This window comes from Lepidochelys kempii, chromosome 6 (genome assembly GCF_965140265.1).
Source record: "Lepidochelys kempii isolate rLepKem1 chromosome 6, rLepKem1.hap2, whole genome shotgun sequence".
In the NCBI taxonomy this organism is placed as follows: domain Eukaryota; kingdom Metazoa; phylum Chordata; order Testudines; family Cheloniidae; genus Lepidochelys; species Lepidochelys kempii.
In genome coordinates, this window is record NC_133261.1 from 12,116,376 (window position 1) to 12,140,290 (window position 23,915).

At 49.0% G+C, this 23,915-nt stretch overlaps 2 protein-coding genes across 2 annotated transcripts in view; one reads left to right on the plus strand and one right to left on the minus strand.

Annotated features, from left to right (window-relative positions):
* The window catches only part of LOC140913651 (uncharacterized), a 31,798-nt gene extending 23,264 nt beyond the window's left edge, over positions 1 to 8,534 (minus strand). The window contains exon 1 of the mRNA XM_073350400.1: positions 8,401 to 8,534. The gene's annotated coding sequence lies outside the window, so the exon portion shown is untranslated. The remainder of the gene's footprint in view (positions 1 to 8,400) is intronic.
* Positions 8,535 to 8,633: 99 nt separating this feature from the next.
* The window catches only part of LOC140913643 (uncharacterized), a 29,313-nt gene continuing 14,031 nt past the window's right edge, over positions 8,634 to 23,915 (plus strand). The window contains exons 1-3 of the mRNA XM_073350383.1: positions 8,634 to 8,749; positions 13,261 to 14,572; positions 17,369 to 17,495. Of these exons, the coding sequence (XP_073206484.1) occupies positions 13,514 to 14,572; positions 17,369 to 17,495 (1,186 nt within the window). The 5' untranslated portion in view covers positions 8,634 to 8,749; positions 13,261 to 13,513. The remainder of the gene's footprint in view (positions 8,750 to 13,260; positions 14,573 to 17,368; positions 17,496 to 23,915) is intronic.

Genomic DNA, 23,915 nt, shown 5'->3' on the forward strand with positions numbered 1-23,915 from the left:
GGCTCTGATGGGACTAGAGGGTCAGGCCCTCATAGGTGCAGGGGCTGCCCGTGACACCCCATCTTGCCCATCAGCATCCTGCAGGGACAGGATAGTGCTAGGTTCCCAGAGCTGATCCCTGGCTCTCTGGTGTCACAACTCAACAGCCATCGCTGGCTCTGGAGCTCTTCCCACATTGATGGGGTCTCTCCACCACCACAAAGGGGGGCTTTTGGGGACTGAGTGAACTGCCCCACTAGTGGGACATTGATAGGGTCTCTGCCCCGCAGGCTGGCTCTGTGCTCTGTACACTGTCCCCTGTACATGGGGTCTCGGTGCCACTAGAAGGCATAGGCACCGACTCTGTGGGTGCTCCAGGGCTGGAGCACCCATGGGGAAAAATTAGTGGGTGCTCTGCACCCACTGGCAGCCAAGCTCCCTGCCCTGCTCACCTCCTCCTCCGCCTCCTCCGCCTCCTCCCCGCTCCTCCCTCCCTCCCAGCACTTGCCACCGCCAAACAGCTGTAGCAAGCTCTGGGAGGGAGCAGGGAGGAGCGGTAGGGTGACCAGAGGGCAAGTGTGAAAAATCAGGACAGAGGGTGGGGGGTAATAGGAGCCTATATAACAAAAATCCCCCAAAATCGGGACTGTCCCTATAAAATCAGGACATCTGGTCACCCTAAGGAGCGGGAACGTGGCGCACTCAGGGGAGGAGGCAGGGCTGGGGCGGGGATTTGGGGAAGGAGTCGGATCGGGGCAGTGAGGGGGCGGAGTTGGGGCGGGGACTTTGGGGAAAGGGGTTGGAATGGGGGCGAGCGGGGCCGGGACAGGAGTGGAGTCAGGGCAGGGCTGGGGGCAGAGGGGCGTTGAGCACCCACCGGCGCCATTAGAAATCGGCGCCTATGCTAGATGGGACAGAGCACCCCACCCGGGGGGGTGAGTTACAGGGGCACGTGTAGCAGTGTATCTCCCCAGTGTGGGCAAGGGGGTCCCTGGTGGGTGGCAGCTGAGAGTTGAGCTGAGAGAAAAATGGCCCCCATGCTCCAGGGACCGACGGATTCTCTGCTCCACATGAGAGAGAGTGTGTGCCATGGGCCAATTTCTGAGGCAAACAGCCCCTAGTGTAACCAGTGTAGCAACACCTGCCTGCATCTGCAGGGTGCCTGAGAGGGAGCTGTCCTGGGTAGGACCAATGCAGATACACTAGAAAACTAACACAAAGAACCCAAGGTGTATTTTTAGTCTCCTAGTCGGTGATCACTTTGGGTTGGCGATGGTGTCTCAGTGGGAACTTCCCACTGACTGCTGTGGAGCAAGGGTCACACAGAGACCTGAATATAACCCTGTCCCATGGACAATGGAATCAGCTGTCTCTGGTGACTGAGTATTCAAAGGCTGGAAGAATTAAAGCCCGGAGGGACCATTAGATCATTAGTCTGACCCCTGTATAGCACAGACCACTAAATTCCATCCAGTTCCCACTGTATCAAGCCCAGTAACTTATGTTCAGCTAAACCATCATCCAGGAAGGCCCCCAGTCAGGATCTGAAGACATCAGGAGATGAAGAATCCACCACTTCCCTTGGGAGTTTGTTCCAGTGGGTAATGACCCTCACAGTGGCAAACATGTGCCTCATCTCTCATTTAACTTTGCCTGGCTTCAGCTCCCAGCCATTGGTTCTTGTTCTGCTTTTCTCTGCTAGATTAAAGAGCCCTTTAGCGCCCAATATCCCCCCCCCACCCAGGAAGACACTTTGACTTCCTGGTGCGGGTAGCAACAGACAGGGACACAGTAACATAGGCATTGTCAGACTAGGTCAGAGCCAAGTTCCATCCAGTCCAGTGTCCCATCTCCAACACAAGACGCTGCAGAAGAAGATATAAGAACCCAGCAGAAGCAGATGGGGGATAATCTGCTCCCCGAGCCCTTAAGCAGGAGGGGTTGCCAGGCATTTTTTGCATTAACTACTCTAGTTCTGGATGTTCCCTCTTTGAATCTTGCTAATTTCTTGCTTTCAGTGGAATCCTGGGGCAGTTAGTTCCAGAGGATAATTATGTGCTGTGTGGAAAAGTATTTACTTTGATCAGTTTTGAATTTCCCAACTTTTAGTTTCATAGTGTGTCCCCTTGCTCTTGTGTTATAGGATAGGGAGAACAGACACGCCTTTCTCCCAGATCTCCTTTCTCTAGACTAGTTAATATTTTATAGACATTGATCATGTCCCTTCTTGTTCACCCCCTAACAAAGGTTACAATTCCAGCTATGTCTCTCTCTCTCCAGGAGGAAGCTCTGTCCCTTCATAGGTTTTTAATAAACCAAGATTTATATAACTGTGCGATAAAGACCTAATAACTCAAGTTGTCTTTGTTATAATATAACATGCTTTTATTTTATGGGGCGGTTTACTGTGAACACAGCAGAATAGTCAGCAGGTGATCTATCCACATTTTTTGTTATATTGGGTGGAACAGAAATATGTGTGCTGCCAGGGTTGCCAACATGTGAATTCTGGGTGATCCCTGGCCCAGGAATTTGCAGAAGTTTTTGGGAGAGCAAGGAGTGCACTGCGACACAGGGGTTGCTGACTACAGGCAGATTTGGGTGGACAGAGGTAGCCTGTGTTCCCAGCATGTTTTGCCCACTCTGCAGCATCTAAGGCCTTGACTACACTACAAAGTTTTGTTGGCAAAAGTTATGCTGCTTTAATTAAAACGGCTGTTGCATGTCCACACTAGCTCCTTGTGTCGGCAGAGCGCATCCACACTAACAGCCCTTGCCTCGACTCAGAGAGCCGGGCACTGTGGGTAGCTATCTCACTAAGCAACTGGCCACAGGGTGCTTTGGGAAGGGTTTGCTGCTTGCAATGGCTCATGGGGCAGGTACAGAGTCACATGATGCAGGTTTCGGTCAGTCTCTTTTTCAGTGTGTGAGGAGGAGAGGTGAGTGGCGTGTCTGGGGCAGGGGAGACAGCAGGCTGACTGGCCTATCCTGAGGCAGAGGGACGGGGATAACCCCCTACATCAGCTCCCGGCTCTGCTCAGCACAGCAGTCTCTCCCAAAGCAGCCTGCTCTGCCTGCAAGTTTGTGATTCCCTCCGAGTTCTCCCTCAGCGGCATCCAGAGCAGCTCTGTGAGCTCTCCATGCTGAGGAATGTCACAGCAGTCGTGTCCCCCGCTCAGCAGCAGTCTGCCTGCCGCTGTGTGCCTGGTGCCAGGCGCGCTAATGATTTGCTCTTTGTGCCCCAAAGGGAGCAGCCCACTCAGCTGTCAGCTACTTCCCGGAGCTCTGAAAGGGGAGGGGCGCATGATGCCTGCCGGGCAGCAGAGATCAAAACAGTGAGCAGAGCGGTCACGGCAGGCATTGTGGGATACTGGCGGATTCTGGAAGCCGGTTCTGTTGACAAAACAAACAGCAGTGTCTACACTGAGGCTTTGTCACTTTAACTTGGCTGCAAAAAGTTTTTATGCTCTCGTTGAGGTGGTTTTATCTTGTCGGCAAAACAGCAGAGTTTTGCTGCCAAAAGCAGCTTTGCAGCGTGTACACCTCCCCTGTTTTGTCGGCAAAAAACAGCTTTTGCCGACAAAACTTTGCAGTGTAGAGAAGGCCTAACTAATGTTTTGTAATCTACCGGACTTTGTCGTGATTCACTCAGGCAGAAATGATCTGGGCCCCCTTCAATGGAGGACAGCAGATTTGGTCTGCATCACAGATTTGTGTCCAGGACCTCCGATAGTCTGGCTAAGGCTTCGCCTACACTACCAATTTATGCTGGTATAACTATATCGCTCAGCAGTGTGGAAACCTAACCCCCAGTGTAGAAAGCGCTTCTCCTGTTGACATAGCTAATGCCTCTCGGGGACGCGGAGAACCTACGCTGATAGGAGAAGCTCTCCCATTGGCATAGGTAGCATCCACACTAAGCGCTACAGCCGCACAGCTGCACCCGTGCAGCTGGGCCAGTAAGTGTAGAGAAGCCCTGATTGTCTGCATAATTCCTGCAGTGACAATATGGCAGCCATTACTAAGGGTTGGAAGAACATTAATCGGGAAATGAGAAGGTTCCTGGCTGACTGGACAAAGTGTAGTGTTTATCACAGAAACATTACGAGCTCTGACCCTGCAGTGTTTCTCAAAGATGGAGTCCATCTATTGAGCAGGGGACAGAGGCTCTCTCTCTCAACCATAAAACTGTCAATATTTTGGAACAGAAACCCCGTCTGGGATTTCTCTCACTGGCCCTGCTATAAACTCCACCCTTCAACCACTCTGAAGCACAACCACGAACACCACTGCACTGTAACACAGCTGTCCTTCATTCCAGGCACTGCATGTGAGTTGGGTTATCAGAGGGGATAAGTAATGCCAGTAGAAACATTTTATATCAGGGAATGAGGAGTTCAGGGAGATGCATTTCCTCCTTGCAAGGGGCGGGGGGGAGAGGAGAGCCTGGAAACAGTAGTGGGAAGGAAGCTAGGTTGGAGTGGGGAAAACAGTGGGTCAGAGGTATAGAGGAGCCCAGCTGATGTGTAGCAAGGGGCTGGCTGGCTCAGGATGCAAATTGCAGGACATGATATGTACAACTGCCTAAATGACTACTAACTCCTACCAAAACAATATATTTTACAGTTCAAAAAACTAGGAAATTCAATGACAGAAAATGACATTAACACAGAGTTATGGTTGCTTGGTGGTATATCGGACCCTTGCAGAATGCTGAATTGAGCAAAACTCAAACTTCTGAAAACCAGGAAATGCAATTTGTGCTGATGCCACGCCCCAGGTGAACACCTGCCACTAATTATTGTAGTCCAAACCTTTGTACACCTATGCAATAAAGATTTAACAACTCAAGTTGTCTGTGAAAATATATGTTTTTATTTTATGGGGAGGGTTACTGTGCACGCAGTAGAATAGTCATCAGACAGCCCTGTCCTCTTTTAGCAATGCCTCAATATACCATGTTAACAGGTATACCTTTTTACTTGGCCAAACCCACAATTGCTGAAATGTAAAAGCTCCTTTTACAGCTCATTCACAGGATTCCATCTGACGCTATTAAAGGACAAAAAGGAAAAAACAAAGTTGCCCAACTGAAAAAGGGCAGAATTAAGATTGTACGGGCAACCTTAACTTTTCATTTCCTGGTTTTCAGAAGTCTGAATTTTGCTCAACTCAGCATTCTGAAAGGGCAAACAACCAAACTAGCTTAACTCAGCCTGAATGTAGTTCTTTTGCCATTGAAATCTTGATTACACTTGTTGAAGAGATATCTTTGGTGTGTGACATTGTTCGTGTTGGTTAAAAGTGCTTTTGGAGTGCTTGTAGGATTTTACGTGGGTCAACCTGGTCTGCTGCTGACATAATCCGGATGCTGTTGGAGCATGCGGCAGCCCTTGATCATTACAGCTAATAGTGTGGCTGCTTTTTATTTTTTCCTTTTTATCCAGCCCCTTTGTAATTTTGTAGTTTTCCTGTTGTGATCTAAAGAATGTCCAGTGGCTGAACACATCTCCTTTTGTGTCTGCTTGTTCAGGGAAAGGGATTTGACATGTCACCAGGATTTTTGTTAGGCTTCGGAGGATGAGATTTTTAATTGGTAAATGTCAGTAAACGTCAATTTCTCCCAAGGCACACAAACCAATGAAAAATTATTGCCACTGGTTATAACTGAAATTTACAGATAGGCAAAATAAGAAAAATGCTGCTGGAGAACCCCTCAGAATTCAATATAAGGATATTTACTTTGTATATTTTGACCAGTCCTATTCAACATATTTATAAATGATCTGGGAAAAGGAGTAAACAGTGAGGTGGCAAAATTTGCAAATGATACAAAATTACTAAAGATAGTTAAGACCCAGGCAGACTGCAAAGAGCTACAAAAGGATCTCTCAAAACTGGATGACTGGGCAACAAAATGGCAGATGAAATTTAATGTCGATAAATGCAAAGAAATGCACACTGGAAAGCATAATCCCAACTATACATATAACATGGTGGTGTCTAAATTAGCTGGTACCACTCAAGAAAGAGATCTTGGAGTCATTGTGGATAGTTCTCTGAAAACATCCACTCAATGTGCAGCAGCAGTCAAAAAAGCAAACAGAATGTTAGGAACAATTAAGAAAGGGACAGATAATAGGAGAGAAAATATCATGTTGCCTCTATATAAATCCATTGTACACCCACATCTTGAATACTGTGTGCAGATGTGGTCGCCCCATATCAGAAAAGATATATTGGAATTGGAAAAGGTTCAGAAAAGGGCAAGAAAAATTATTAGGGGTATGGAACAGCTTCCGTATGAGGAGAGATTATTAAGACTGGGACTTTTCAGCTTGGAAAAGAGACAGTTAAATGGAAATATGACTGAGGTCTATAAAATCATGACTGGTGTAGAGAAAGGAGATAAGTGTTGTTTACTACTTCTCATAACACAAGAACTAGGGGTCACCAAATGAAATTAATAGGCAGCAGGTTTAAAACAAATAAGAGGAAGTATTTCTTCACACAATGCACAGTCAACCTGTGGAACTCCTTGCCAGAGGATGTTGTGAAGGCCAAGACTATAACAGGGTTCAAAAAAGACCTGGATAAGTTCATGGAGGATAGGTCCATCAATGGCTATTAGCCAGGATGGGCAGGAATGCTGTCCCTATCCTCTGTTTGACAGAAGCTGGGAATGAGTGACAGGGGATGGATCACTTGATAATTACCCGTTCTGTTCATTCCCTCTGGGGCACCTGGCACTGGCCACTGTCAGAAGACAGGATACTGGGCTAGATGGACCTTTGATCTGACCCAGTAGGGCCATTCTTATGTAACACAGACAATTTGTGTTTTAATGGTTATAAAACTTTAATTTTTTGCATTTCAGCATCTGTCATTAAATAAGTATTGTCTGAAACACATGCAATTTCCTGCAATTGCAAAAATGTAAATTGATAAAAATAGAAAAAAAAAGTTTAAAACCCACACATTTGTGCAATTGTGGAAACGTAAATGGACAAAAATCTAAAAAGCTTTAAAATAAACATAGATATTACCCAGTGAAGTTAGAAAAAAGAAAATTCAGTCCTGACAAGTCTAATTATTGTTTCCTCTTTGAGTTTTGTTTTTCTGCAATATTCTTAGTTTTGAATCTCAGGTACCTGCAGGAGCAGACTAACTCCTGACACCATGCTCAGTGTTCTAGCATAAGAGAAAGAGCCAAGGTAGTGCGACAGTCTGGTTTTATTCCTTCCGCCACATCTACAGTCCTCTCTCATCAAGCAACTACTGACCGTAGAGTTCTCTGCATTCCTAAGCATTACCCTATATGAGGATCCTATCATACAATTGTAATGGCCCCCTGTGCTGGGGAGAGACCCCGCTAATGTGCTGGCAGTAGGGCAGAGCCAGCCTACGGGGGCAGAAACCCTATCAATGTCTGCGTGGAGGAGGGGGCATGAGGGCAGATCACTTAGCCCCCAGTAGCTCCCCTCTGCGATGGTGGAGAGACCCCATCAATGTGAGGAGAGCTCCAGAGCCAGCGACAGCCACTGAGCCATGGTGTTGGGGAGCCAGGGATCTGAACTGGGCACCTGGTGCTGCCCTGGGTCTGCAATCAGCCATTGGGGGAGGGGCGGGGTGGCAGAGGCAGCCCCTGCACTCATGGGGCTCTGACCCCCTCCCCCAACCTAGTCTGTGCTAGTCCCTGAGGATGGGATGACTCAGTCGCAGCACAGTCCAGCTGCTATTAATTGTGGGGATGGTTTTATTCCCAACCACAGTGGCTGGGAGCAGTTGGCATCACTCCAGCCTTTAGCCCTCAGGGAGACCTGGTCGCAACTCATCTGCCAGTTTAGAGCTGGCTATTCACCCTGGGGGGTGAGTGGAGGTGCCTCCTGGTCATATACTGCCAACACAAACACAAACGCTGGAGTCAGTGCAACGGTGCACTGGGCTGCCCCCAGGCCTGCCCCAGCATCCCAGAGTGTCTGTATCTTAGCCCAGGCCTAAACAGCCCCCACATCCCACCCCAGAATCAGCTGCAACTCTGCACCATACAAGGCATTCCTGTATAAACAGCTGCCATGCCCCACCCCAGAGATGGCTGCAACTCAACAGTGGACAAAAGATCCCCGGTTAAACAGCCCCTGCAGCCCACCCTGGAGGCAGCTGCATCTCATTATGGGATGAGGGACCCTGTGCAAACATCCTTAACGCCCCACCCCAGAATCAGCTGCATCTCAATGCCCGACAAGGGATCCCTGGCTAAAGGGCCCCCAGCACCCCAGAATAAGCTGCGTCACAAAACTGGGCAAGGGATCCTTGTATAAACAGACCCCACCCTCCATCCCAGAACTAGCAACATCTCAGCTTTGGCTGAAGGACCCCCGTATAAACAGCCCCTGCACCCCACCCCAGGGGTATCTTTACCTTAGGATGGACTGAAAGAACCTGTGTAAAGAGCCACCAGAGACAGCTGCACCTCAGCTCCCGGCACACCCTCCATGCTGACCCGACCCCACCCCATAAAAGCTGAGCAAGGGACGCCTCTGGGCAGCAGGTCCTGGGAGCAAGCTGGGGGGTGAGCGAGCGGGGGAGGAGTGGCACCACCCTGCAGTTGCATGGTGGGAAAAAGTCTCCTCCCCCCAACCCCACCTCCACCCTCCGCATCCGGTCCAATAACTTCGGGCTGAGCTGGAGCGTAGCCTGGGGAAAGAGACGGACGGACAGACACCCCCAGCCCTAGGGGCGCGGTTCCCAGCGTGACTCCCCAGCCCAGGTAACCACGGGCCCCCGAGTCCCAGCCTGGGCGGGTCTCCCACCCGCTCTCAGCCTGTGGTTCTGGCTCTGCCTTTGTCTGGGAGCTGAAAGCGACCTCTGCTCCCAGCCCCCCGCGGCAGCGCTCCGGCAGGGCAGGGAGGCAGCCCGGGGGGGCCCGGCCGGGGCGGGGTGAATGCGGACGGGGCGCACAGGCAGGCAGGGAGAGGGACGGGTGGAGGCTGGGAGCAGCGCTGGCGGCCGGACGAAGCAGAGGCGTTCACAGGGGGCTCCGTGGGAGCCGGGGGGGGGGGGGATCTGGTTTGTGGCAATAAAGCCAATAGTACTTTGAGGGGGAAATGGGGGCCCAAAATAGTCCTGGTGGCACAGGGCCGGTAGGAGGGGTAGGAGAGCCCCCACCTGTGAGAAAGAGACCGGGCGCCTGTGACAGAGAGAGCGTGTGTGAGAGAGAGACAGGGAGAGAGAGTGTGTGTGTGTGTGTGTGTGAGAGGGAGAGAGCGTGTGTGTGTGCCAGGTGACAGCCAGAGAGCATATGTCCTTGTGTGATGGGCAGAATGTGTGTGTACACACGTAACAGGGAAAGAACGTGTGTGTGTGTGACTGGTAGAGAGCATGTGCGTGCATGTGACAGGGAGTTGCCTGTGTGCGTGTCAGGCAGTGTGTGGCCGTGTGATGTGCAGAGAGCATATGTGTGCTCATGGGATCAGGAGAGAGAGCACATGTGTGTGCACACCAGGCGACTTGTGTGTGTTTGTGCAATGGGCAGAAGAGCGCGTGTGCACGTGCATCGCCTGCGACAGGGAGAGAACATGTGCCAGGCAATGTGTGTGTTAGAGAGACAGCCAGCAGAGACTGTATGTGTTACATTAATTTATTGGAATATATGGACTTAAAGACTCACAGATGTCCAATAGTAAACATTTTAAAACAAAGTTCAGGGTTTTGGTAGTAATAGTATTTAGTACCCTGGCAAATACCCCATTAAACATTCTTTTAATCCTTTAATAAAGATACAAAAAAGGAAGGGACAATATAGTTAAAGGTTTGACATGTAAAGTACCAAATAAGGCTTTTATTTTAACACTGTTTTTTCTTTTTTTAAAAGAAGCAGGAGGGAGTTTCTAAAAAGGAATGTTCCCTCCCCCATCATTTGACAGATCTTTAGATGGTATTAAAGATAGTAATAACTGTCAAAAAGTTAAGAGAAATGGGCTGTAGTTATTGTTAGTGAGGCTTGATTTTTTTTTTTTTATTAAAGGCAAAAGCAAGACATGCACACATCAGGGGACAGAAAAGGACAGCAGAGATAGAATGTGCAGTTTCTGTCTTTGTCATTGTTGACTTTGACTTGCAGTTTCACTGTTGGGGAAAAAACACATGTTGCAAGTCACACTAAGACTTGGCAAACTTGTACCAGTATTGAGCTGTTTAGGGCATTGCTTTTAGCTGCCTCTTTGGTCAGAAGTTTACAGCCATATTGCAAAATATACGGCCTTGGTTGACTAAGCCAGACTCTTATTAAACAGAAGGCAAAAGAAGAGGGATAGGAAAGAGAAGAAATAAGATGGGGAGGGAAAAGAACACCTAGGGGTGGGGGGACAAAGTCTTACATCCCAGGGGAGGTGATCATCTGAGTCCCTTTTTTTGCCTGAGTCTGGTCAGAAAAATCTCTTAGGATCAGGATGACAAAGGCCCAACAGTGTCATGGAGGAGCCTGGTCATCCAGGAGACAATGCGGTCAGGCAGTCATGATAAAGCTTGATCCTTCCTGATCTTCTCTCTTGCAGTCTGCCTGCATCCCCCTTTGCCAATTTTCCTCCAAAAACCTCTCTCCTTTTTTTTAAAAGGACCTTGTTGCAGTGTATGCACACCCAATCCCCCTTTTGGGTCAGATCTTGGGTGAGGGGCACTGCAGTTACAGTGCACCAGACTGTCCTCATGCTTAAGACAGCATGGCTCTAACCTGTCAGCCAATGTGGCTGCCCTCAGGTGCAAGGCTGTACAGCCTAATGGCCAGAGTCAGGGGCCACTCGGGAGGGGAGGTTGACAGCTGGGGTAAGAGGCCCAGGCCCTCCCTGCTCCACCAGGTCCTGGCCAGGGTCCTGTCCACACTCATTGCTGACAACACCTAGTCAGCAGAGATTCTACTGCAACACGCTGACCTTCCTCAGGTGGGAGATACCATTCACTCCAGCCCCCCGGGCCACTTTCTACTGTGTCTTCTGAAACCGGGATCTGTACATCTCAGGGTCTCAGGGCTCCTGGCACGGGTCACTCCCTGGGATTCTGACTCCAGTCAGCCCACCGTCAACAACAGGTCTCTGATCTGGTCCTCAGGATCCCACAGTTTGCTGCTGAAGCAGGTTCTGGACTGGAGCCTCCACCAAGCATCCATCCCCCTCAGCAGTCAGCCTAGAATGAGCTGGGCTGCTCCCTTTTATACTAAAGTGGCAGTCAGAGCATGCCTAGAAAGGTCTGAGGGGTGGGACTTCCTTCGCCCACAGTTTGGGATTAACCCTTTCTTGCCTAGTGCAGGGTATGCACACCCTGTCACACTCCCCAAAAGGGGAGTGGTGGATGGAATAGCCCATCCCCTCATTATTTTGTCCACCAATAGGCCCAATATCTGACACACCGATTTTGGTTCATTGACTTCTGGTCCCAGGCATGCCTGTAACACAGATTTGAATTATATCAGTAGGCCTTTTGGTTTAGATTAATTCAGACTTTCTGTCCCCCTTTTGCACCTTTTCCCACCATCATATATTGTTAGAGGTTATGGTAACATGTTTGTAAAACTTTTGTTTACTTTTTCAGTTAGGCTCACAATAATTGCAAGGCCCCAATTGTTCCAACAGTGTGTGTGTTTGAGACAGGGTGATCAGATGTCCCAATTTTATAGGGACAGTGCCAATATTTGGGTCTTTGTCTTATATGGGCCCCTGTTACCCCCTGCCCTCTGTCCCAATTTTTCACAATTGCTATCTGGTCACCCTAGTGCCAGATGGGCAGAGTGTGTGTGTGTGAGAGAGAGAGAGAGAAATGGGAAGAGAGCAGGTGACTACAAAGACAATATTTTAGTCGGGAGAGGGTCTGTGAGGCGCAGGAGCATGTGTGGAGGACATGCCAGAGAGGTGAAGGCAAAGAACACGTGGGGGTGACACTAAAACAAGGTGCATATGAGAAGCGTGTTTGGGTGAGGGGTGGCCACGTGGGTGAGGGAACGTGTGTATGTCAGAAGGGATACAGTGAGAGGCGGGCTCATATGTGAGGAGGCAAAGGCTCATGAGGGGATGTGCGTGAGTACAGTAGGGAAGTGGGGGAGGGAGGCACGGATGCTGGGATCCCGTTCTCCTCACCTGCGGGTTCAGATCTGTTGAATGCTGTTAGAGCTGGTGCATACCCCTCCGCTGGGTCCTTGTACAAAAGGAGGGGTTGTTGACATTCCCACCAGCCAGTTTCCCCATGGAGATACACCCTAATAACCTAGATATAACCCCATGTCACCCAGCACTGGGCATGGAGGAGCCTGTCTGTGCTGGGTGGGGCAGGGAGCTGAGGGAATGGGAGGTGGATGGGGAGGTTAGACAGGGGCCTGTCTGTGCCAGATCAGGGCAGAGAGCAGGGGGTATGAGTGGGGGAGATAGGCACGGGTCTTTCAGTTATGACTTTTTCTCTGGAAGCTCTGCATATGTGGTATGAACCATGCAAATTCTGCCAGTATTGGGAACTTTCACTCACTCCCTTGCTCAAAGATAAGTGAGGAGGAAATATGCTCCCTGTTAACATAGTGTGTGAGCATCCCACAGGCCTTCATGTATTTATCCTCACATACGCTTGTGAACCAGGCCAGTCCAACTGTCCCCATGATACAGATGGGGAAATTGAGGCACAGAGAGACCAAGGTCTGGTCTACCCTTCAAAGCTTTACTAGCACAGCTTGGGAGGGGGATGGAGGGTGTGATACTATTACTGACAGAGCTATACCAGTAAATGCCCTAGTGTAGATGCAGTTACACTGGTAGAGTTTAGACCACACACCAAACCAGCATAAACTATATCAGTGTAAGCACTTTTATACCAACTTAACTGCATCCCCACGACAGGGTATTGGTGGTGTAGCTATGCTGATGTAATCATACCACAAACCCTACCTCATGTAGACGAAGCTAGAGTGGCTGTCCCAGGGTCCGAGTCTGACAGAGCAGGGAACTGAACTCTGCTTTCCCAGGTCCCTGGCTTGTGCCCCTCATTGCCCTATCCCCCCTCTGGGATGATTCTCTAACAAGGAGAGGTGGTCACTAGCTGGCTGTAAGAACACACAGCTTTTCTGGCAGGGAAGGCTGCCTCCACACTAGGAGGACAGGAGTGTTAGCAAACACGAGGCACAATCCCAGGGACGACTCAGCCATTGTCATTTTTACCAGGAGTTAGCAGGGTGAGCTAAGCGCTCAAATCCCTTGGCACTATGGAATTGCCCCCTCACTGTCTGTGTTTCCCTTGCCCTCTCAGGAGCTGCGGGAGAAGCCCCTCTTTCCAGACAGCAGCATTGCTGGCTCCAGGAGGTCGCTCTGATTTCGCAAGACAGTTTGTGCTTCTGGGCCCTCGCACCTGATCCCCCATCCGGATCACCTGGTGTCAAAAACGGGACACTGGGGTAGGAAGCCGGAGGCTGGATGCTTCCTGCCAGGGGCATGAATGAGCCAGAAAGGCCTGGGGTCTGGGCTCATCCCCTGCTGGGATAAGGACACCCCAGGGAGCAGCCATGGCTGCAGGGCAGGGGGCAGAGGGGGCCCTGGACCTGCAGTTTCAGATCCAGGTGGAGCAGTCGGTGTGCCCCGCTGGGCTGACGGAGCAGCAGGCCTCAGCTGAGCCCGAACCAGATGCGGGATTGGAGCGGGCGGGCGGGCTGCCTATTGTGGTGCAGTCCGGCACCATTGGGGAGCTGCTGAGATGGGTGGCACCGCAACAGGCCCGGTATGCGTCGCAGAAGGAGATGCTGCAGCACTGGGAGGACGTCTGGCAGGAGGTGCTGCAGGCCCTGCGCATCCTTCCGGAGGTGGGGCCGGCTCCGGCCTGCATCCTCAGGCACGGAGAGCCAGAACTGCCGCCCCCTCCCAGAGTTGTGCCAGCACCGACTTGTGCACGTGGGTGTGAAAACCCCACCTCCCAGGAGGGCAGAGAGTCACCCAGGGGTCTGGAGCAGGCTGGGACCGAGCCGAAGGAGGAGACGGCACCGTGCCGAGAGGAGCAGCTGTCAGCCCCGCAGACCCCTGCCGAGGTTAATCCAACTCCAGCACCTACATGGGGAACCCTGCAGCTGCCACAGCTGGCGCCAGAGGACGATATCGAGGCCTATCTGGCCACCTTTGAGCAGGTGGCTGATGCCTGCCAGTGGCCGAGAGGGGAGTGGACAACCCGACTGGAGCCGTACCTCACCGGGAAAGCCCAGCTGGCCTTTGGTAGCCTAGACATCACAGAGACAAGTGACTATGGGAAGGTGAAGGCGACCATCCTGCGTCGCTATGGCATCAGCCCAGAGACACAGCGTAGGCGCTTCAGGGAATTCTGTTACCAGGAGGCCAAGGGGCCCCAGGAGGTTTACAGCCACCTCCAGGAGCTCTGCCATCGCTGGCTGGAGCCGCAGAGCCACACCAAGGAGCAGATCCTGGAGATGCTGATCCTGGAGCAGTTCCTGACTGTCCTGCCGGAGGAAATGCAGAGCTGGATCTGGGAAAGTGGTCCCGAGACCGGCGCCCAAGCAGTGGCCCTGGCAGAGGGGTTCCAGGTGGGGCAGCCAGAGATCGAATGGCCGGGGCTACAGGTGAGAGTTTAACTCCAGTTATCTCAGTGAGGGACCAGGGTGGGAAGGGGAGATAAACCGTGGAAGCCACAGGGGAGCCAGGGTTCCTGTATTTGTCCCTGTAAAGTCTTTGTCCAACATGTTCAGGAGTGTTCATGTCCAATATGTTCATGGAGAGTGGGTGCTTCAGAATTTGGGTGCCCAACATGAGTCAACCGCCCCAGCTACAGTTGTGTTATCTTTAGCACATCGCCCCTGGAAACCAGGCCCCACCTGTCTCCCAGCTGGACAACTAAAAACTGTCATGCCCCAAGTTAGTGGCCACTCATGGACATCTGAGTGCTTGGAGACTCATGTGGCCCTGACAACTTTAGAAGCGTCAAGGGGAGAGACCTTGACTAGCGAGAGCTACCAGTGCTGCTAGTCAGGAAATTCTGAAGGAATGAATTCCCCACACATGGGGCATCTTAACACAGGTGTGTCTGAGATGCCCTGAGGGAGAGTTGGAGACGGTCTGCTCTCATTTAAAGTCTCCCTTATAATAGTGATATCTCAGGGTTCTCTCCTGCAGTATCGTGACTGGTTTGAGTTAAACCCCACCCGATGTTGATTTTCTATGCAAGTTTGTGATTCACTCTGTAAGGGCGGCTATCTTGTAGTGAAGGTGCTCTACAAAATTATGGGCCTCATGGAAACAAGCCAGCCTGCTCTTTAAATTCATTGTGTAAGGGTGGCTGTCTCCCAGAGAATGTGCCCTCCAAATTGGAGGGCCTCAAGCTAACATGCAAGTCACCTCCTCACCAGAGTTACTTTGTAGAGCACAGAAAACAACATGGTAATTTGATGTGGCTACAAACACCATCTCCCCACACTAAGATTCATAAATTCCAAGACCAGAAGGGACTATTGTGATCATCTAGTCTGACCTCCTGTCTAACAGGCCAGAGAACATCCCTGAAATAATTCCTAGAGCAGAACTTGTAGGAAAAACATCCAGTCTTGATTTAAAATTTGTCAGTGATGGAGAATCCACTCCTCACGCTTGGTAAATTATTCCAATGGTTAATTACCCTCACTATTAAACATTTGCACTGTATTTCCAATCTGAATTAGTCTAGCTTCAACTTCCAGCCATTGGATCATGTTAGACCTTTCTCTGCTAGACTGAAAAGTCCATTATTAAATATTTCTTCCTTATGTCAATACTTATAGACTGTGGTCAAGTCACCTCTTCTTTTTGTTAAGCTAAGTAGATTGAGCTCCTTGAATCTATCACTATAAGGAACGTTTTTTTTATCCTTTAATCATGTTCACGGATCTTCTCTGAATCCTCTCCAAACATCCTTCATGATCTGTGGGCACCAGAACTGAACAGAGTATTGCAGCAATGGTCGCACCAGTGCCAAATACAGAGGTAAAATAACCTCTCTACTCCTACTCGAGATTCCTGTTTATGCATCTCAGGATCACATTAGCTCTTTTCGCCACAGCGTGACACTTGGAGCTCGTGTTCAGCTGAATACCCATCACGACTCCAAAATCTTTCTCAGTCACTGCTTCTGAGGATACAGTCCCCACTCCTATAAATATGGCCTCCATTTTTTGTTCCTAGTTGTATATATTTACATTTATCTGTATTAAAATGCATATTGTTTGCCTGAACCCAGTTTACCAAGTGATCTAGATTGCTCTGTATCAGTGACCTGTCCTCTTCATCATTTACCGCTCCCCCAATTTTTGCGTCATCTGCAAATTTTATTAGTGATGATTTTTTGTTTTCTTCCAGGTCATTGGTAAAAATGTTAAATAACGTAGGGCCAGGAACCGATCCTTGTGGGCCCCACTGAAAACACAACCGCTTGATCATGATTCTCCATTTACAGTTACATTTTGAGACCTAGCAGTTAGACAGTTTTTAATTCATTTAATGTATGCCATGTAAATTTTATACCATTCTAGTTCTTTAATCAAAATGTTGTGTGGTACCAAGTCAAATGCCTTACAAAAGTCTAAGTATATTATGTCAACACTATTACCTTTGTCATCCAAACCTGAACTCTCATAAAACAAAAAACAAGATAATTTGACCGGACCTATTTTCCATAAACCCATGTTGATTGGCATGAATTACATTATCCTGTTTTAATTATTTATTATCCTATATCAGCCCCTCTATTATCTTGCCCAGGACTGATGTCAGGCTGACATGCCTATAATTATTCAGGTCATCCCATTTACCTGTTCTATAAATTGGCACATTAGCTGTCTTCCAGTCTTCTGGAACTTCCCCAATGCTTCAAGACTTATGGAATATCAACACTAACGGTCCAGTGAGCTCCTCGGCCACTTCTTTTAAAACTCGTGGATGCAAATTATCTGGGCCTGCTGATTTACAAATGTCTTACAAATAGCTTCTGTTTAACATCCTCCAGGGATACTAATGGAAAGAGTGTTATCGTATGATGAGACTAAATCATCTGTTTTTCTTTTCCCAATAAAGCACAGAAATATTGAACACTTCTGCCTTTTCTACATTATTATTGATAATTCTACCATTTCCATCTAGTAATGGACTAGTACTATTGTCAGGATTCAAACCCCACCATGCACACCCAAATTCTGTGGGTCCTGTTTCCTCGGCACTTGGCCCTGACCTGCTTTTATGCTTGATCCCCTGATTTCAGGGATTGGCGCTAAGTGGGATGCAGGAGGATGGCAGAGGTTGGGAGGGAAGGGCTAGTGTCTGGCACAAGCATTAGTGAGCAAGGGGTAGCCTTGGAGTGGCCTGTGCTAAGGTGGATGATTTTGTGGTTGCAGGAGCCAGTACAGTTTGAGGATGTGGCTGTGAGTCTGAGTGAGGCAGAGTGGTTGTTGCTGGATGAGGAGAAGCAGCAGCTCTACAGGGACATCATGTACGAGAATTACCAGAGCATCCGCTCGCTGGGTGAGTTGCATTATTATCCAAACTTCCTGCCCACTGTGGAAGCTCTGGGCAGAGCTGTCCAGAAAATCATAAATCTTTTCCACTGAATTTTATTTTTTAAAGAAACTGAAAATATTTAAAAAAAATTCTTTTTGCAAAAGTATTCCAAATTGTCCAACAAAACCCAAACTGAAAATCTAAATCTTTGCCTTTTCTTTTGCCCCCTCCTCGCTCTGCTTTTTCCCATCCTCTCCTCTCTCCTCCTGCTCCTGTTTTCCCCCATTTACTATTTTGCTACTGGGGAAAAAAGGAAAAACCGGAGAGTAACAAAAACTGGAAACTTCTTTTATTGGGAAAAAATAGTCTGTTTTTCATCCAAAGATGTTGCGGAACAAAAAATTTTGACCACCTCTGGGCTGGCTTTGAGCAGAGCTGGACAGAAAATGGCAATTTTTTTCAATAGAAAATTTCAGTGGAAACTAATATTTGTTCTAGTTTTTGTTGAAGTTTTCAGTGGAAAATTTATACTTTTCAATGTAACCCCAACACTTTTGGTTCAAAAACTGCCCCAAAAAAAAATAAAAATCAATAGAATTTAAAAAATAGCCAAAATCTGGGTTTTGGCTGAAAATTTTAAATTTGGGGGACTTTGATGTTAAAAAAAAAAAACAATTGACTAAAGCACACACTCTGCTAAAATTTTTGTTCCATCAAACCCCCAATTTTCTGTCACAGAAAGAGTCTGGATAGTTTTTGAGCAACTCTCACTCTGAAGTCTCTGCTACCCCCAAACCTGGCAGGCTGCAGGGAGCTTCATGATCAACTAGAATTTTTTTTACCTGTGAGAAATTTCTGACTTTTGTTCAAATTTCAGAAACATGAAATTAGAAATTTCCCATGGAACCAAAATGTTTGGAAAATTCTGTTTATGAAAGAACTGAAATGGAATTTTATAAACATTTCTGGCTGGAAATAGGATTTTTATTTTTAATTTTCACAAAACCTTTTCACTAAATATTTTTGTCATTGAAAACCCTCAGACATGTGTGGGGTTTTTTTTTTCCTCAACAAAAACCTGAAAGTTCTAAACACCACCACCCCCCCCTTAAAAAAAATTTTACAGTGGGGAAAGAAAAATTCATAGATTCATAGATATTTAGGCCAGAAGGGACCATTATGATCATCTAGTCTGACCTCCTGCACAATGCAGGCCACAGAATTTCACCCACCACTCCTAAAGTTAAATTAAAAAAATTAATTTCCTGAGCCAGAGACGCCGACTTTCTGATTTTCCTGGGGGTGCTTGACCCCCACTCTGCCTCAGGTCCCGCCCCCACTCCACTTTTTCCACCAAGGCCCCACCTCTTTCACCCACTCCCCCAAGTGCACCCCACTCCTTCTCCTCCTCCATCCAGGGCCTCCTGCCTCCAGCTTCTCCCAGCAAATAACCCAGCGGGTTTCAGCTACAGAGGGAGCAGCTCTTGTAGTTGCTGCTGTGCTAGTGAAATTCACCCCTCGGGAAGCATGACCGTCTTCCAGGTGCTGGTGTCAGCTCGGAGGGCCAGGGTCAGTTCTCCAGTGGGGTGGTTCAGAAGTTACTGGCTGGGACACCCACCAAAATTCCAGCTTGGCCCAGGTGCTTTGCCAGGCAAAACTGCCCCAGGCCCAGCGTGTGGGGCTTGGAGACGCAGAGAGCTTTGTGCCTGGGGGTGGGGGCCCGGCCCAGGCTGGGAACAACCAGCACTGGATCAGCCAGCCCCAGCTAGTGAGTCCAGCTGCCTTGGCCGTAGCCTGGCCCTCTGCCCCTTCAGTGCGCTGAGCTGTTTCCGGAGTGCCGCCCCAGCACTGGAGCACCCATGGAATCAGTGCCTATGTCCTGAGCAGCTCTGTGATGGGCTGGATGCAGGAATCAGGGGGTGAGACTCTCTGGCCTGGGTTATGCAGGAGCAGGTCCAGTCAAAACACTGAATTTCCATTTCACTTGACATTTCAAAATTTGTTTTCATTCTGCATTGGAACAAAACCAAATGTTCTTGAAATGAAACACAAATTCTTAAATTGTTTAGGCATTTATTTTATTTCTTTTTTTCTGTTGTATGATTTGGATTATTTTTACCTTATTTCATGACATGCAGTGCCCACTATGGCATGTCCTCTTGTGAGAGACAAAGTGGGTGAGGGAATTTCTTTTATTGGAACAACTTCTGTTGGAGAGAGAGACAAGCTTTTGAGCTTACACAGAGCTCTTCTTCAGGACTGAAGGTTACAACACCACTGCATACAACATGGCCTCTCATGTCAAGTCATATAATATGGCATATTATGCCATAACATTCAAAATATTTTAATTTTATTTTGAAAAATATTAAGGGCAGTAGCTGCTTAATACAGATTGAAACATCTTATTTTCTAGATCAAAGTGTCTCCTGTTTATGGTGTAGTGAAAACATTTAACTCCTGTGGAACTAACATGACATGAATCATAGAAGATTAGGGTTGGAAGAGCTCTCAGGAGGCCATCTAGATCAACCCCCTGCTCAAAGCAGGACCAACCCCAACTAAATCATCCCAGCCAAGGCTTTGTCAAGCTGGGCCTTAAAAACCTCTAAGGATGGAGATTCCACTACCTCCCTAGGTAACCCATTCCAGTGCTTCACCATCCTCCTAGTGAAATTGTTTTTCCTAATATCCAACCTAGACCTTCCCCACTGCAACTTGAGACCATTGCTCCTCGTTCTGTCATCTGCCACCACTGAGAACAGCCGAGCTCCATCCTCTTTGGAACCCCCTTCAGGTAGTTGAAGACTGCTATCAAATCTCCCCTCACTTTTCTCTTCTGCAGACTAAACAAGCCCAGTTCCCTCAGCCTCTCCTCGTAAGTCATGTGCCCCAGCCCCCTAATTATTTTCATTGCCCTCCACTGGACTCTCCAATTCATCCACACCCTTTCTGTAGTGGGGGGGGGCTCAAACTGGAGGCGGTACTCCAGCTGTGGCCTCACCAGTGCCAAATAGAGGGGAATAATCACTTCCCTAGATCTGCTGGCAATGCTCCTACCAATGTAGCCTTGTCACGGAGTCCCCAGACGATGCTCTGGAACTGCTCCCTACGAAGCCAGTCAGGACTCTGGGGAAGTCTCCTTTCTGTGAGCAGCCTGTCTCCAGGACACACAGCTCACACCACTTCCACCTTCCTGGGTCTGACCTTGGAGCATTCAGCATCCTCTGCCCCTCCATGCGTTTCCCACAGCGAGTCTGCCCAGGCAGGCTCCTGGGGAAGCCAGAGGGTCCTACCCCCCAACTTCGCAGTCAGACATGACTCTCAGCTAGCCAGTAAAACAGAGGTTTATTAGACGACGGGAACATGGCCTAAAACAGAGCTTGTAGGTGCAGAGAACAGGACCCCTCAGCTGGGTCCATTTTGGGGGGCAGTGAGCCAGACAACCACTTCTGCACTTCACTTCATGTCCCAGCCAGCCCCAAACTGAAACTCCCTCCAGCCCCTCCTCCTCTGGGCTTTGTCCCTTTCCAGGGCCAGGAGATCACCTGATTCCTATGTTGTCCAACCCTTTAGCTCTCACCTTGCAGGGGGGAAGGGCCAGGCCATCAGTTACCAGGAAACAGGGTGTTGGCCATTCTCTGTGTCCAGACCCCTGCACACACCTGCCCTTTAGGGCTCTGCAATGATCTTACACCCTTATCCCACCACCTAGATGCTTAAGAACTGCATAGGGGAAACTGAGGCACCCCCACAATATTCAGAGGAAACATTAAGAACAGTCCCGCTTCGTCATAAGCCTTTTATTTAAAGTGAATTTTGTAATGTGGTGTTACACCACCATGGGTTCGGCTCTGGCAGCTACAGTTTCAAGCTTATCAGAGTGAAAGTTACCTCTGCTCCTTGCTTCAGAGTTAGTCTCTAGGAACACATAAAGACCAAGGGTGGTGACCACACATACATTCAGTACAAAGTCTAGTCTATTTTACAGGTTTTATTAAAGTTACTAAAGTTATGATTACCCAAGCATATAGAAATTCTATACAGAGTTATGCACAAGTTACAAATACAGTTATACTCGCATCCTTAACAGTAGTGTTAGGGCATGGCTACACTTGCAGATGTAGAGCGCTGTGAGTTAAACCCACCTTCGGAGAGCGCAGCAGGGAAAGCACTGCAGTCTGTCCACACTGACAGGAACAAGTGCACTGGCGTGGCCACATTTGTGGCACTCGCAGCAGCATTGGGAGCGGTGCATTATGGGCAGCTATCCCACAGAGCACCTCTTCTCATTCTGGAGCTGTGGCTTGTGGGAAGGGAGCAGGGGGGCATTCTGGGTCCTGTCCCAAACCCCCGTGATGCATCGCTTTGCATCCCAGCAATCCCTGTGTTTCTGTTCACATTTGGCGCCATCTTTCAAAGTTTTTTGTACTGCATGCTTTGTCTTCCCTTTCGGTCTGCGGGAATGGAGCCCGAACTGCTGAGAAGTATGCTGACGAGTCTCGCCAGCATCTCACATTTGGCAGTCGAGTTATTCCTTATGATCCAAAATGACAGTGAGGGCTCAGACGATGATATTGACTCAAGTAACGCATATGACATGAGTTTGCTTGTGGCATTCATAGACATGCTCACCACAGTGGAACACCACTTTTGGGCTCGGGAAACAAGCACTGAGTGGTGGGATCACATAGTCATGCAAGTCTGGGATGAGAACCCAGTGGCTGCAGAACTTTTGGATGAGAAACGCCACTTTCATGGGACTGTGGGAGAAGCTCACCCTCACCCTGCAGCGCAAGGACACAAGATTGAGAGCTGTCCTGATGATGGAGAAGCGGGTGACTATTGCAATCTGTAAGCTGGCAACTCCAGACAGCTACCGATTGGTCGCTAACCAGTTTGGAGTGGGGAAGTTGACTGTTGGAATCATGTTGATGCAAGTTTGCAGGGCCATTAATCGCATCCTGCTCAGAAGAACCGTGACTCCAGGTAATGTGCATGACATTGTGGCTGGCTTTGCACAAATGGGTTTCCCTAACTGCGGAGGGGCGATAGATGGCACACATATTCCAATTCTGGCACCAGCCCACCTAGCCTCAGAGTATGTTAATTGGAAGGGCTATTTCTCTATGGTTCTCCAGGCACTTGTGGATCACCGTGGGCGTTTCATTGACATTAAGGCAGACTGGCCTGGAAAGGTGCATCTTTCGGAACACTGGCCTGTTCAGTAAGCTGCAAGCTGGGACTTTTTTCCCAGACCATAAGATCACCGTAGCGGAAGTTGAAATGCCCATTGTGATCCTTGGAGACCCCGCTTACCCTTTAATACCATGGCTCATAAAACCCTACACAGGGAGCCTTGACAGCAGCAAGGAGCGGTTCAACAACAGGCTGAGCTGGTGAAGAATGACTGTGGAGTATGCCTTTGGCTGTTTAAAGGGCCACTGGCGCTCTCTGTATGGGAAGCTGGACCTGGCTGATGACAGCATCCCCACGGTTATATCCGCATGCTGTACCCTCCATAATATTTGTGAAGGGAAGGGTGAGTGATTCACTCAGGCATGGAACTACCCGGAGGCTGAATTTGAACAGCCAGAGAGCAGGGCTATTAGAGGGGCCCAGCGCAGGGCTGCAGGGATTAGGGATGTTTTGAGGGAGCAATTTGAGGCTGAAAGCCACCAGTAATGTCTGGTGCCCTTCACGGGAGTGAAGTGCAGTGGTCCCAGTATTAGTAGGAATCTGTGTTTGCTATGCTGACTTGCAGTGCCTGTTTCTTTCCTGGGCTAAGGTATCTTTTACTTTATGCAATAATAAAGAATGTTTCCAAAGCCAAAAAATCAATTTATTCATTTATTGAAAAGAAACACAACTGCTTGGGAAACGGAAAGGGCAAGGGGGTGGGGTGGGGAATGGTACAATCACAGATTTGTGTAGGTCCTGTAATCATTCTCAGCCTTCCTGTCTGGAGTGCTGTGCGATGAGTGCTGCACTTCTGGCTGGCTATACCGCATGGTGATGGGGGTTGAGTGCAGAAGGAAAGGGTCTTAGTTTTCAGGGCTGGGTGGTCAAGCTACAGGTGTTGGAGGCAGCTGATGGTGGTAAGAACCCAGATGTTGGGGAAAGTGGGTTAGAGGTGACATGGGGGCACAAGGGAAAGGGTTTGGGACAAGGGCTGCAGGCGGGGTTGGGCACGATAGTGCTCCGCCTGCATGACTACGAGCGCCTGGATCGAGTCTGCTTGGCGTTCCATGATGCTTATCAGCTGATCCGTGCTTTGCTGCCGGAGCACCATGCTTTTGTGCCGGCGTTCCTCATTCTGCTGGCGGATCCTCCTTTCACTGTCCCACCACTCCTGCACTTTTCGATTTTCATTACTTGAATGCTGCATTACTTCATGCAACACGTCTTCCTTGCATCTACATGGTGTGAGAAAGTTCCTGCTCT